General features: G+C 34.6%; 1 protein-coding gene across 2 annotated transcripts in view; it reads left to right on the top strand.

Moving 5' to 3' along the window:
- Positions 1-15202, top strand: part of GTF2A1L (general transcription factor IIA subunit 1 like) — a 47757-nt gene that overhangs the window by 30640 nt on the left and 1915 nt on the right. For both annotated transcript variants that reach the window (XM_087436799.1, XM_004436662.3), the window contains 2 exons: positions 8438-8698; positions 9382-9471. In XM_087436799.1, the coding sequence (XP_087292925.1) occupies positions 8438-8698; positions 9382-9471 (351 nt within the window). The remainder of the gene's footprint in view (positions 1-8437; positions 8699-9381; positions 9472-15202) is intronic.

The raw sequence follows: 15202 nt of genomic DNA, 5'->3' as shown, positions 1-15202 counted from the left end.
GATTTGGGTTGTGTTGGATCTATAGATCAACAAGGGGAGAATGGACATCTTCACAATAATGAGTCTTCCAATTCATGGATATCATACATTTTCTACTTATTTAGGTCTTTGACTTTTCTCGTTAATGTTTTGTAGTTCTCAACATACAGGTATTGCACGTGTTCTGCTATATTTTTATCTAAGTATTTCATGGTTTTGAGTGCTATTATAAATAGTACTGAAAAATCATAAAGAACATCTTTATTCATATTTTAAACTTCATTTGCATTGTTTTTAACAATACATTTTCAAAGGTAGGATTATTGAGGGAAAATGTAAAAATTTCCATGGTTCTTGAAGTGCATTGTCTCTATATTTTCAAAAGAGGTTTTGCCAATTTTTTCTGCCACCAGCACTCTATATCAGTTTTACCACATACTTGACAGTTTATTATCACCATTGATTTTGTCTGTTTTTTCTATTGTGGTAAAATATATATAACATAAAATTTACCATTTTAACTATTTTTAACTGTATAGTTCAGTGGCAGTAAGTACATTCACATTGTTGTATAACTATCACCACCATCCATCTCCAGAACATTTTCATTTTCCCAAATTGAAACTCGATGTCCATTAAATAACTCCCCATTCCTCCCTCACCCCAGCCCCTGGTAGCCACCATTCTACTTTCTGTCTCTATGAATTTGACTACATTGTGGTACCTCATATAAGTACAATCAGACAATATTTGTCCTTTTGTATCCCTTTTCACTTAGCATAATGTTTTCTGGGTTCATCCATATTGTAGAATTTCCACGTGTCAGAATTTCCTTCCTTTTTAAGGTTAAATAATGTTCTATTGTATGTATACACCATATTTTGTTTATCCCTTCATCCGTCCATGCACACTTGGGTTGCTTACACCTTTTGGCAATTGCGACTAATGCTACTATAAACTTGAGTGTACAAATATCTCCTCGAGTCCCTGCTTTCAATTATTTGGGGTATATAGCCAGATGTGGAATTCCTGGATCATATGGTAATTCTATTTTTAATTTTTAAAGAAACTGCCATACTATTTTGTATAGCATCTACACCATTTCACATTCCCACCAGCAGTGCACAGGGGTTCCAATTTCTCCACATCTTTGCCAGCACTTATTTTCTGTTTATTTTTTCCTTTGATAATTGCCATCCTAATGGGTATAAGGTGGTATCTTATTGTGGTTTTGATTTGCATTTCCCTAATGACTTGTGATATTGAACATGTTTTCATTTGCTCATTGGCCATTTGATTACCTTCTTTGGAGAAATGGCTAAGTCCTTTGCACATTTTAAAATCAAATTGTATGTTTCTTGTTATTGAGTTGAAGGAGTTCTTTATATATGCTGAATATTAACTCTTTATCAGATGTATGATTTGCAGATATTTTCTCCCATTCTGTGGGTTGCCTTTTCACTCTTTTGATAGTGTCCTTTGATGCACAAAAATTTTCAATTTTGACAACATCCATTTTATCTATTTTTTGCCTGTGTTTTTGGTATCATATCTAAGAAATTATTCCCAAATCCAAGGTCATGAAAATTTTCCTGTATGATTTTTTCTAAGAGTTTTATAGTTTTACCTTTCATGTTTAAGTCTCTAGTCCATTTTGAGTTTATTTTTGTGTATGGTGTAAGGTAAGAGTCCAACTTCATTCTTTTGCATGTGGATATCCAGTTTTTCCAGCACCATTTGTTGAAAAGACTGTCCTTTCCCCATTGAAAGGTCTTGTCACTCTTGTTGAAAATCATTTGACCATATATGTGAGGGTTTCTTTCTGGGCTCTCTATTCCATGGGTCTGTTGTCTGTCTTTATGACAATAACACACCGTTTCAACTGCTGTAGTTTTGTAATAAGTTTTGAAATCAGGACTCATGAGACCTTCAACTTGTATCTTTTTTTTCAAGATTGTTTTGGTTATTCAGGGTTCCTTGAGATTCTGTATGAATTTTAAGATGGATTATTCTATGTCTACAAAAAATGTCATTGGGATTTTGATAGGTATTGCATTGAATCTGTAGATGGCTTTGGGTAGTATTGACATCTTAACAATATTAACTCTTCTCATCCATGAACACAGAATGTCTTCCCATTTATTTGTGTCTTCTTTAATTTTTTTCAGAAATGTTTTATTGTTTTCAGTGACAAGTCTTTTGCCTCCTTGGTTATGTTTACTCCTAAGTATTTTATTCTATTTTACTGTATTGTAAATGGAATTTTTTTCTTAATTTCCCTTTTAGGTTGTTAATTGTTAGTGTATAGAAATGTAACTGGTTTCTGTGTGTTGATTTTTGTATTCTGCAACTTTGCTGAACTCATTCATTAGTTCTAATGGTTTTTTGTGTGTAGAATCTTTAGGATTTTGTACATATAAGATCATGTCATCTGCAAACAGAAATAATTTTACTTCTTCCTTTCTAATTTGGATGCCATTTATTTCTTTATCTTGCCTAATTTCCTATCTTGCTAGGACTTCCAGTATTATGTTAAATAGAAGTGGCAAGAGTGGGCGTCCTTGCCTTGTTGCTGATCTTAGAGGAAAAACATTCAGTTTTTCACCATTGAATATGTTGTTAGCTGAGGGCTTCTCATAGATGGCCTTTGTTATGTTAAGGTAATTTCCTTCTATTCTTAGTTTGAGTTTTTTTAATCACAAAAGGGTGTTGAATTTTGTCAAATGCTTTTTCTGTGTCAAAGTGATTGTGGTTTTTTTTTCCCTTTCATTCTGCTAATGTGTTGTATTACATTGATTGATTTTTCATATGTTGAACCATCGTTGCATTCCAGGAATAAAGCCCAGTTGGTCATAGTGTAATTTAATATTCTGTTGAATTCTGTTTGTTAGTATTTTGTTGAGGATTTTTGAGGATTGGTGTTAATTCTTCTTGAAATGTTTGGTAAAATTCTCCAGTGAAGACATCTGGTCCTGGGCATTTTTTTGATGAGAGGTGTTTGATTACTAATTCAATCCTCCTACTGGTTATAGGTCTATTCAGACTTTCTATTTCTTCATGATTCAGTCTTGGTAAGTTGTGTGTTTTTAGAAATTTGTTGATTTCATCTAGGTTATCCAATTTGTTGGCATACAGTTGTTCATAGTAGTCCCATGTGATTCTTTTTATTTCTGTAAAGTTGGTAGTAAAGTCTCTTCATTTCTGATTTTAGTTATTTGAGTCTTCTCTCTTTTTTCTTCATCAATCTTGTGAAAGATTTGTCAATTTTGTTCATCTTTTCAAAGGACCAACTCTTGGTTTTGTTGATTTTCTCTATTGTTTTTCTATTCTTTACTTTGTTTGTCTCTGTCCTAAGTATTATTATCTCCTTCTACTAGCTTTCAGCCTTATTCGTTGTTTTTCTGCTTCCTTAAGTTGTAAATTTAGGTTGTTAATTTGAGATCTTTTTTCTTTTTTAATGTGAGCATTTATGGCTCTAAATTTCTTTCTTAGCACCGCTTTTGCTGCTTTTGCTCCCATAAGTTTTGGCATGTTGTGTTTTCATTTTCGTTTGTCTCAAGATATTTTTCTATCTTTTGATAAAAGACTTTGATTTCTTTTTTGACCCATTGGTTTTTTAAGAGTCTGTTCTTTAATTTCTATGTCTTGTGGATTTTTGAGTTTTTCTGCTCTAATTTCTAGTTTCATTCCAATGTGATCACAAAAGATACTTTGTATGATTTCAGTCTTTTTAAATATTAAGATTTGTTTTGGGTCCTAACATATGGTCTGTCCTGGAGAATTTTCCATATGCACTTGAGACAAATGTGTTGTTGCTATTGTTGGGTGGCATGTTTTGTATACGTCTTTTAGGTCCAATTGGTCTATAGTGTTGTTCAAGTTCTTTATTTCCTTATTGATATTATGTTTAGTGGCTGTATTTATTATTGAAAGTGGGGTGTTGAAGTTTCCTACTATTATTGTAGAGCTGTCTATTTCTCCCTTCAATTCTGTCAATGTTTGTTGCATATATTTAGGAGCTTTGATGTTTGTTGCATATATTTTTATCCCTGTTATATTTTCTTGGTGAATTGATTCTTTTATCATTATGTAATGTTTTTCTTTGTTTCTTGCAACAGTGTTTGACTTAAAGTCTATTTTGTCTGATGGTAGCATAGCTATCCCAACTCTTTTGGTTATCATTTGCGTAGAATATCTTTTTCCATCCTTTTCTTTTCAACCTATATGTGTCCTTAGATCTAAAGTGAGTCTCTTGTAGACAGCATATAGTTGGATCCTGTTTTTTTTTCCATCCATTCTGCCAATATATGTCTTTTGATTGGGAAAGTTAATCCATTTAAATTTAAAGATTTTATTTATTTATTTTTCCCCCCAAAGCCCCAGTACATAGTTGTCTGTCATAGCTACACATCCTTCTAGTTGCTGTATGTGGGACGCGGCCCCAGCATGGCCGGAGGAGTGGTGCCTCGGTGCGCACCCGGGATCCGAACCCGGGCCGCCGGCAGCGGAGCGCACGCACTTAACCGCTAAGCCACGGGGCCGGCCCTAAATTTAAAGTAATTACTGATAGAGAAGGACTTACTCTTGCCATTTTATTGTTTTCTGTGTCTTTTAGCTTTTTGTCCCTCATTTCCTCCTTTACTGCCTTCCTTTGTGTTTAGTTGATTTTTTTGTAATGACACATTTTGATTCCCTTGTCATTTCCTTTTGTGTGTATTTTGTAGATATTTTCTTTGTGGTTATCATGGGGATTACTTATAACATCTTAAAGTTTTAACAATCCATTTTGAACTGATACCAACTCAGTTTCAATCTTATATAAAAACTCTGCTTCTTTTCAGCTCTGTCCTCTTCTACTTTATGTTATTGATGTCCCAAATCACATCTTTATATATTGTGTCCTCCTTAATATAGATTTATAATTTTTTTATGCTTTTGTCTTTTAAATCTCATAGAGGAATAAAAAGTAGATTTACAAACCAAAATTATGATGATACTGATTTTTATATTTGTCCATGTATTTACCTTTACCAGAGAACTTTATATTTTTGTATGGCTTCAAATTACTGTCCAGCTTCCTTTCATTTCAATTTAAGGTCTCCCTTTATATTTCTTGTAGGGCAGGTCTAGTGGTAATAAACTCTTTCAATTTTTGTCTGGGAATGCCTTAATTTCTCACTCATTTTTGCAGGACGGTTTTGCCAGATATAGAATTCCCAGTTGACAGTCTCCCTTTAGCACTTCAAATATGTATCATCTCACTTTCTGGCCCTCAAAGTCTCTGCTGAGAAATCTGCTTGTTATCTTATTGAAGATCCTTTGTATGTGATGAGTTGCTTTTCTCTTGCTTCTTTAAATAGTACTGTTTTTAAATTTCAATTTCCAATTGTTTATTGCTACTATATAGGCAAACAATTAATTTTTGTAAACTGTCTTGTATCCTGTGACCTTGCTAAATTCACTTATTAGTTTTAGTAGTAGATTTTGTAGATACTTGGGGATTTTTGTTTTAATAGTTATTTTGTAGATCCTGTGGGGTTTTTTATGTAGGCAATCATCTTTTCTGTGAATAGAAATAGTTTAATTTCTTTCTTCCCAATCAGTAAGTTTTTTTCTCTTGTCTTATTGCATTAGCTAGAACTCTTAGTACAAAGTTAAATAGGAGTGGTTAGAGCAGACATCTTATTCCTGATCTTAAGGAGAAAGCATTCAGTCTTTCATCATTAAGTACTATGTTAGTTGTAGGTTTTTTTGTAGATGCCCTTTATCAGGTGAAGAAAGCACCTGGTTTGCTGAAAATTTTTATCATTAATTGATGTTGAATTTTTTCACATGCTTTATCTGCAGTTATTGAAACCAAATGGTTTTCCATCTTTTATCTTTTGATATGGTGAAGTATGTTGATTGACTTTCTAATGTTGAACTTTCAAGTGCATTCCAAGGGTAAACTTCATTGAGTCATGTTGTATTATCCTTTTTATATATTGCTAGATTCAATTTGCTAAAATTTCATTGAGGATTTTTGCCTCTATGTTCATGAGGAATATTGGTCTATAGTTTTCTGTTCTTTTAGTGGGTATTATGTTAATGCTAGTTTTATAAAATGAGTTGAAAAGTATTTGTACCTCTTCTGTTTTCTGGAAGACTTTGTGTAGCTATCTGGGTTCACAATTTTTCTTTGTGGGAAGGTTTTTTAAATTTTATTTATTTATTTATTTTTCCCCCAAAGCCCCAGTAGATAGTTGTATGTCATAGCTGCACATCCTTCTAGTTGCTGTATGTGGCACGTGGCCTCAGCACGGCCGGAGAAGCAGTGCATCAGTGCGTGCCCAGGATCTGAACCCGGGCTGCCAGCAGCGGCGCGTGCACTTAACCGCTAAGCCATGGGGCTGGCTCTGTGGGAAGGTTTTTAACTATGAATGAAATTTCTTTAATAGATACAAGATTATTTAGGTTATTGAATTTTTCTTACGTAAACATTGGTAGTTTCTTTTAAGGAATTTATCTATTTCATTTGAGTTGTAACATTTATTGATAGAAAGTTCTTAACATTTCTGCTATGGTCTGAATGTTTAATCCCCCCTAAATTCATAATTTGAAATTATAACCCCCAAAGGTGATGGTAATTAGGAGGTGGGGCCTTTGGGAGGTGATTAGGTCATGAGAGTGGAGCCATCATGGATGGGATTAGTTGCCTTATAAAAGAGACTCCACAGAGCTCCCTAGCCTCTCTGCCATGTGAGGACACAGTGAGAAGGCACCATCTATGAACCACAAAGTGGGCTCTCAGTAGATACCAATCTGCTGGTGCCTTAATCTTGGACTTCCCAGCCTCCAGAACCATAAAAAATAAATTTCTATTCTTTATAAGCTGCCCCATCTATGGTATTTTGTATAGCAGCCTGAATGGCCTAAGACAAATTTCTTATCCTTTTAATGTCTTCAGGATCTATGGCAACACCCCTTCTTTAATTCCTAATATATATATATATTTTTTTGTGAAGAAGATCAGCCCTGAGCTAACATCCATGCCAATCCTCCTCTTTTTGCTGAGGCAGATTGGCCCTGGAACATCTGTGCCCATCTTCCTCCACTTTATATGGGACGCAGCCACAGCATGGCCTGACAAGCAGTGCTTGGTGCGTGCCTGGGATCCAAACCAGGGCCGCCAGCAGTGGAGCGCATATACTTAACCACTACTCCACGGGGCTGGGCCCCCTAATATTTTTTATTTGTTTCTTTTTTCTCTTTTTTTCTTTGTCAGTCTGGCAAGAGGCTTATCAATTTTACTGATCTTTTCAGAGAATGAACTTTTGGTCTAATTGACCTTCTCTATTTTTTTCTGTTCTTAATTTTATTTATTTATTTTTTTATCTTTATTATTTTCTTCTTTGCTATGAGCTTAATTTGGTCTTCTTTGTCTAGTTTCTTAATGTGGAATTTTAGGCCATTAATTTGAGACTTGCTTCTTTTCTAATATAATCATTTAATGATATAAATTTCCCTCTAGGCACTTCTTTAGCTGCATCTTACAAGTTTTGAAATTTTATGGGTTTTTTTTGCATTCAGTTAAAATTATGTTCTAGTTTCCCTTGTAACTTACTCTTTGACTCATGGGTATTTAGAAATGTGTTGTTTAATTTCTAAATATTTGAGGATTTTCCAAATCTTTCTGTAAATGATTTCTGGTTTAATTCCATTGTTCTCAGAGAACATACTTTATGTGTTTTAAATTTGTCAGGGTTTGTTTTATGGCCCAGAATACCATCCATCTTGGTGAACATTCTGTGTGCTCTTGAAAAGAATGTGCATTTGGCTATTTTTGAGTGGGTGGAGTATTCTATAAATGCCAATTAGGTTAAGTTGGTTGATTGTGTTATTCAGGTCATCTACATTTTTACTGAATTTCAGTCTACTTTTTCTGTTGATTACTGAGAGAGGAATGTTGAATTCTCCAACTATAATTGTGGATTTGTCTGTTTCTCTGTTCAGTTCTATGAGTTTTGATTTATCTTGTCCTTCTATGTTTGACTTATTTCAGTTAGTACAATCCTTTATATTTTTTATTTATCCATTGAGCATAATGTCACTTGTTCTTTCTACTTCATTGAATTATTGTTTAAAATCAAATGAAATAGTTAAAACCTAACAGGTACTATATAAATTTAAGTATATAAAAACTGGTAATATTATCTGAAAGCAGTGAACTCCATTTACTGTCTATGTATGACTGTAAGTGGATTTACTTTATTTACAATTTAAAAATTATTCCTATGTTAGATAGAAATGCTAGGAGTGTTCTAAAATTCAAAATTAGAGAACATCATCTTACAGGGAAGAAATGTATCTTAAGTGGCCACTTGTGAAATGTTTAAGTAATTTTATATTTTGCATGATTCAATGTTTTATATACCTCATTTGACTTGAAGAAATTTATTGTATTTCTTTCTCTTTTTAGGATTCTAATTCTCAGACGGATTTAAGCATTCAGGTGACTGATGATGATATTAATGAAATAATTCAAATAGATGGAACTGGTGATACACCTTCCAGTGATGAAATAGGAAGTATAAGAGATGTAGATGAGAACGAATTTCTAGGGATTATTGATGCAGGAGACCTGAAGGTACTTGAAGAAGAAGCTGACAGTACATCAAATGAAGATTCAACTGCCAACAGTAGTGATAATGAAGACCCTCAAATAGACATTGTGGAAAAGGTGAGGATCACTTTTGAGCTGAGTCTTTCTTTATTAAATTTATAACATTTGTACTTTGGAACCAAGGGGAATAACGATTCAGATTAACCTTGTCTTTAGTCTTTTAAAGTGAGACTTATTTGTACATTAGGATGTGAACTCCTAATCTTAAACTGTAATTTAAACCGGTATTAAGTATTTAGGAATCAGCTACTATATATGTTGGTGTTAATTAGAGATAGTGGGAGGTTTAGGGGATGGGAGTGGAGGTAAAGAAGGCAGCCAAGGTAGAAGCATATAATATCTGCTCTAATCCTAATAAATGCAGTAAAATCTTGGTGGAATGTGGTAATTAAGAAGCATGTAAGTAGTAATAACTGTTGTTTATGGTGGTGTTACATATGTGCCAGGTACCATGCTAAGTCTTATCTGCCTTATGTTATTTAATATTCCCGGTGCCCTATGGATCTTATTACTATCCTCATTTTACAGATGAGAAAACTGAGATATGGGGAGTTTTAGTAACTTGCCAAAAGTCAGTCTTGCAGTTATTAAGTGGCCAAGCTAGGATTCAAACTCAGGCTATGTTTTTAAGTACAATAATATTCTGCCTCTTCAAGTTCCTTTATTTCTACGTGTCTCTTTATCTTTAAAAAATTCAAAGCATCATGAAGTTCCTTAATGTGACCATCTTTCTTCTTTAGAACCCTTTAAATTCTGGAGATGATGTTAGTGAGCAGGATATGCCAGACCTGTTTGACACAGATAATGTAATTGTCTGTCAGTATGACAAGGTACTGTATTCACCTTTTAGACTTTGGGTTTATTAATTGCATTTATAGTAGAAAGGTATGTAAAATGATGGGAAATATGATGAGTTATAGTTCAGGGTTAAATTAATCTCGAAATAGCTAATTAATTCTATAAGTGTTGGGGGTGTATTTTGGGTCTCAGCCTGTGCTGTGTGGTCTCAGTGATACCAAAAAAGTGATAGACCTTGTCTTAAGGAGGTGATAATCTTATTGAAACGAGATGTTTCTGTATGGAATAATAAAATGGCATACAATAAGATGGTAAGTAAATCAAAAGCTAAAATGTGTGACAGGTAAATCAAATGCTAAGATATGTGGCATGGACAGTAAGTCCTAAAAGTGGCTAGGAAATGTGAGAAATCATTTGTAGTTGGAGTTCTCCACAAATCCTTCATGGGTGATGTGGGGCTTTGAAATACATCTTGAATGATTTGTAGGATATAGATAAGTGTGGAGAGTAGGCATTCAGAGTAGAATAGCCTGATAAAAGGCAGAGAAATGAATGCATGTAGAATGTACAAGGGATAGTGAAGAGAGCTCTGCATTGAATGAAACGTTCTCCGTTTGCATTGATGTATTAGGAAATGAAGCTGGACTGGGGACAGAGTTGAGGGCAAATTGGAAAAAACAGAATCCTTGTAGGACAAATCCAAACTTCTTTGGCTGGACATTAGTATTCTGAGAATGTTATTGAGAGAATTGTAATTGGGTTTACAAGCTGGCAGTGTTTGCTGATTTGGAAGAAGTAAATGGTAAGAAGAAGAGGGATAGTGCAGACGTGAAGTAACTAGAGCTCAGACTAAGGATGGCAGTGTAGAACATGGAAGACTCAGAGATTATGGTGGAAGAATCAATGGTACTTGATCATTAGAGAATGATCGACAAGGGAGAGTTGAAGGTATCGCTTAGGTTTCAAGCCTGGAAATTAAGTTAGTAGCAATTTAACTTTAGCAGCTAAAATATAATACTCCTTTTTAAATTTTTTTTAAAATACTATAACTGTGATTATGTAGTAGAATGGCCAGTTTTTGTTTAATTCATGCATATTTAAATCTTTTAATTTTTTTAGCAGTTGTGATATAGTTCACATACAGTTCACCTATTTAAAGTGTACAATTTAGTGGTTTTTAGTATATGCATGGATATGTGCAACCATTAACACAGTCGATTTTATTTATTTATTTTGTGAGGAAGATCAGCCCTGAGCTAACATCCATGGCAATCCTCCTCTTTTTGCTGAGGAAGACTGGCCCCGAGCTAACATCCGTGCCCATCTTCCTCCACTTTATGTGGGACGCCACCACAGCATGGCTCGAAGTGGTGCGTCAGTGTGTGCCCGGGATCCGAACCCGGGCCGCCAGCAGCGGAGCACGTGCACTTAACCACTACGCCATGGGGCCGGCCCCCTAACACAGTCAATTTTAGAACGTTTTCATCACCTCAAAAAGAAACCCCATACCTTTTAGTTCTCACGCCTGTATCTCCCAATTTCTTCCCATTCCCAAACCCAGGCGTAAGGAATCACTGATCTACTTTCTGTCTCTATAAATTTTCATATTCTGGAGTTTATATGAAAGGAATCATATAATATATGGTCTTTTGTGACTGACTACTTTTACTTTACACAGTGTTCCAAGATTCATCCATGTTGTAGCATGAAACAGTTCTTCATTCCTTTTTATTGCTGAATACTAGTCCATTGAATGGATATACAACATTTTGTTTATCCATTCATCTGTTGATGGACATTTGGGTTGTTTTCATCTTTTGGTTATTATGAAGAATGCTGCTGTAAACATTTATGTACAAGTTTTTGTGTGAACATATGTTTTCATTTCTCTTGGTATGTACCTAGGAGTGGAACTCCTGGGTCAAATGTTAATAGTTTGAGGAACTGTCAGATTTTTTTTCAAAGTGCCTGTACCATTTTTCATTCCCACCAGCAGTGTATGCAGGTTTAGATTGTTCTAAATTCTCACTAACACTTGTTATCTGACTTTTTGATTCTAGCCATCCTAGGGCATGTGAAGTGGTATCTCACTGTGGTTTTGATTTGCATTTTCTTGATGACTAATGCATATTTATTTCTTTGACTTGTTTCAGTAACAACTTCAGTATACTCAGGGGAAACAGAGGATGATGTTTTGAATTGCTATAAAAATGAATCTTTTTCTTTAAAAATATCATTTTCTCCCCTATAACATTTTATACAGATATAAAATGGCAATTTAGATTCTGGTAAACATAAGCATAAGAAGGAATAGGTGATAGAAAAGGGACTGTTCTTAGTTTGAAACTTATTTTAGTTTCTTGTAAACAGTGTATTACCTTCTATGAAGAAAACACCATAAGGCACTAAATTATATATGCATTCCATAGAGTCACAAAGAATTTTTTATACCATTGTGGATATAGTATCCTTTGTTGTACTGCATTGTGGGAAATAGCTTGTAATTAATTACGTAGTGCTTTGTATTTTTCAAAGTATTTTCTCACACATTCTTTTGCTTCGTAAAACAACCTTGTGGGGTAGATAGGAGGAGTGATATGAGATGTATAGTGTTAATAAGTCTAATTGTCTGAGAGTACTCTCTAATTAGTGAATATTTTAAGAATGGTACTAAAAATTTTAATGGAAACCAGGGCAGTGGGGAACCAATGAAAAGTTTTTAAAAGGGAGTGATGAAGTCAGAAGACGGCTAGCAAAGATAATGTATCTATAAGGTCAAAATAGGGTGGGAGGGACCACCATCATTACTATAGATGGGAGTGTTCTATGCGATAAATAGGCTACTGTTTATAGTGGAATATGAAACTATTTGCTATGCTGCATCTTCACTTAACAGTTTAGCAAATTTTTGCTTATAGCTAGGTTTGTCCCTTAGATGCTAATACAATGAGTAATTGCTAGGTGTGTAGCACAGTATCTCTCTCTCTTTCTACATATATGTTTTATTTTTTGAATAGATAGTACATACACATTGTTAAAAAATGAAAACACTATAAAAGGTATACCATGAAAAGTCTGGTTCCCACTCCTTCACCATTTGTTCTTCTGGCCAGTAGCTCCATGTCCCTGCCTTGAGTGCAAATAAGTAACCAGTTATATTAGTTTCTTAATATATTTACAAAGTCTCTTTATTCAAGTACAGCCTAAAAGGTAGCATAGACAACACTGTATTCTGAACCTTGTCTTTTTAAGAGATTAACAATATATCTTGGAGATCTTTGTGCTAATATTTTTATAGATGTACAATATTCCATTGTAGAATTATTCAAATTTATTTAACCTATCCCCTACTGATGAATATTTGAGTTATGTTTTAGTCGTTTGCTATTGAGTGACCATGTACACAAGATATTTCATATGTGTGCAGTTATATCTATTAAATAAATCCCCAGAAGTGGGATTACTGGGTCAAAGGGCAAATGTATTTGGTTAGCTATTGCCAAAATGCTCTCCTAGAGGATATTCCAGTATATACTCCCATTACAATATTTAAGAGTGCTTCTTTTCCTATAGCCTTGACAACAGAGTGTAATAAAACATTTGGATCTTTGCTATTATGAAAGGTGAAAATATCTTGGAGAAATTTTTAACTTTTTGTGTGTTTAAGGGCCATATATATTTACTTTTATGTGAACTTATTCATAACCTTTGTCTATTTTTTTTTAAAAAGTGGATTAGTGGTCTATTTATTGATTTCTAAGAGCTCTGTATTATTTTGGGGGAGATTAGCCCTTGGTATGTGCAGAAGTACTTTTTCCTCAGTTGTTGGCTTTTTTTTTTTTTTTTTTTTTAAAGATTTTATTTATTCAGTTTTTCCCCCCAAAGCCCCAGTAGATAGCTGTACGTCATAGGTTCACATCCTTCTAGTTGCTGTACGTGGGACTCGGCCTCACGTTGGACGGAGAAGTGGTGCCTCGGGGCGCGCCCAGGATCCGAACCCGGGCCGCCAGCATCAGAGCGCATGCACTTAACCGCTAAGCCACGGAGCCGGCCCACAGTTGTTGGCTTTCAATTCTTTTTCTTTCTTTCATGTAGATGTTGAATTTGTCAACTTTTATTTTTATGGCTTCTGAATTTTGAGTCATGAATAGAAAGTTCTTTCTTACCTCAAGATTTTAAAGGGATTTACCCAGGTTTTCTTCTAGTATTTTTTTGGTTTCTTTTTAAAAATGTAAGTCTTGATTGACTTGGTGTTTATCTTGGTGTTTAATGTGACATATGGTTACAACTTTTTTTTCCAAGTGGCAACCCAATTTTCTTAACATTGTTTATTGAAAAGTCTATTTTGTCTCCACTAATAAGAGAATGATTCCTTTATCATCTACTAAAATTTCTATATGTATTTGGGTCTACTTCTTGATTTTCTGTTTTGTTCCATTGGTTTGTCTGTCCATTGGCCTGTACTACATTGATTTAATTATTAAGGTTTTTAATATCTGGTAGGGCTAGTACTTCTTCATGATATTCTTTTCCAGAGTTTTTGTGGGTATTCTTGTTTATTTCTTTATATTGACTTCAGAATCAGCTTTCTGGTTCAAAGCAAACCGTGGTATTTTCATTGAGATCACATTAAATTAATAGAATTTGGTATTTTAATGATGTTAAGGAGGAGTAGGTTAAGATTTTAGATGGGATGTCCAGGGGATGCCTTACTGAGAATGTGATAGGGTAAAGATCAAAAGGAGATAAGAGAATGAACCATGAGGATATTTGGATGGAAGCATTTCAGACAGAGGGAGCAGCAAATATGTAAGTCCTGAGGTAGAAGAATACCTGTGTGTTCAGGGAACAGTGAGGAGGCCAGAGCAGTAAATGAGGAGAAGAGCAGGATGTTACAGTCCATTGTAAGGACTTTAGTTTTTGGATGGGAAGTCACTGGAGAGTTTTGAGCAGAGAAATGACATCTGGCTTTTGTTTTTAACAGGACCACTCTAGCTACCATGTTTATAGTAGACTGAAGGGGGACAAGGGTGAAAACAGGGAAACTAGTTATGGGACATATTAATGGAGGCAAGAGAGGATGGTGACTTAGACAAGCGTAATAGTAGTGGAAGTGGTAGAAGTAGTTGGAATATGAATATGCTTTGTAGGTAGAACTAACATTTACTGATGGATCTGGATATGGGGTGTGAGTAGGAGGCATAAAGAATGTCTCAAAGATTTTTCTCCTGAGCACTTAGAAGAATGAGTGGCAAGTCCCCACTGAGATGGAGAAGACTGTGAAGTTTGTGGGAGAAGATATCAATGTCCTAGTTTTAAGTTGCTTGAGATGTATATTGGGCATTCAAGAAGAGATCTTGAAGCAGTTTAATGAGAATCTGGAGTTTAGGGGAGAGGTGTGAGCTGGAGATATAAATTTGGGGAGTCATCAGCATGTAGATGGTGTTTAAAGTCGTGAGATAAGATAAGATCACCAAGAGAGTGAATATAAACAGAAAGAAGAGTCTTGGTACACTCTAAAATTGAGAGGTAAGAGAGAAAAGGAGGAATCAGTAAAGAATACTAAGGAGTGGCCATAAAGTTAGGTGGAAAACCACAAGTGTTCTAGAAGCCAAGTGAGGGAAATATTTCAAAGAGGAGAGTGTGTTGAATGGTACCAGTAGATCAAGTATTTTTAAAATTTATTCCTAGCTATTTGTCTCTTTTGTTGCTGTGGTAAATGGGCTCTTTCTCTATATCTTCTAACTGTTGCTTGTATACAAT

This window comes from Ceratotherium simum, chromosome 11, assembly GCF_057802395.1.
Source record: "Ceratotherium simum simum isolate JZ-2026a chromosome 11, ASM5780239v1, whole genome shotgun sequence".
Lineage (NCBI taxonomy): Eukaryota > Metazoa > Chordata > Mammalia > Perissodactyla > Rhinocerotidae > Ceratotherium > Ceratotherium simum.
Note: the sequence above shows the minus strand (reverse complement) of the source record. Positions and strands in the feature narration are given on the sequence as shown.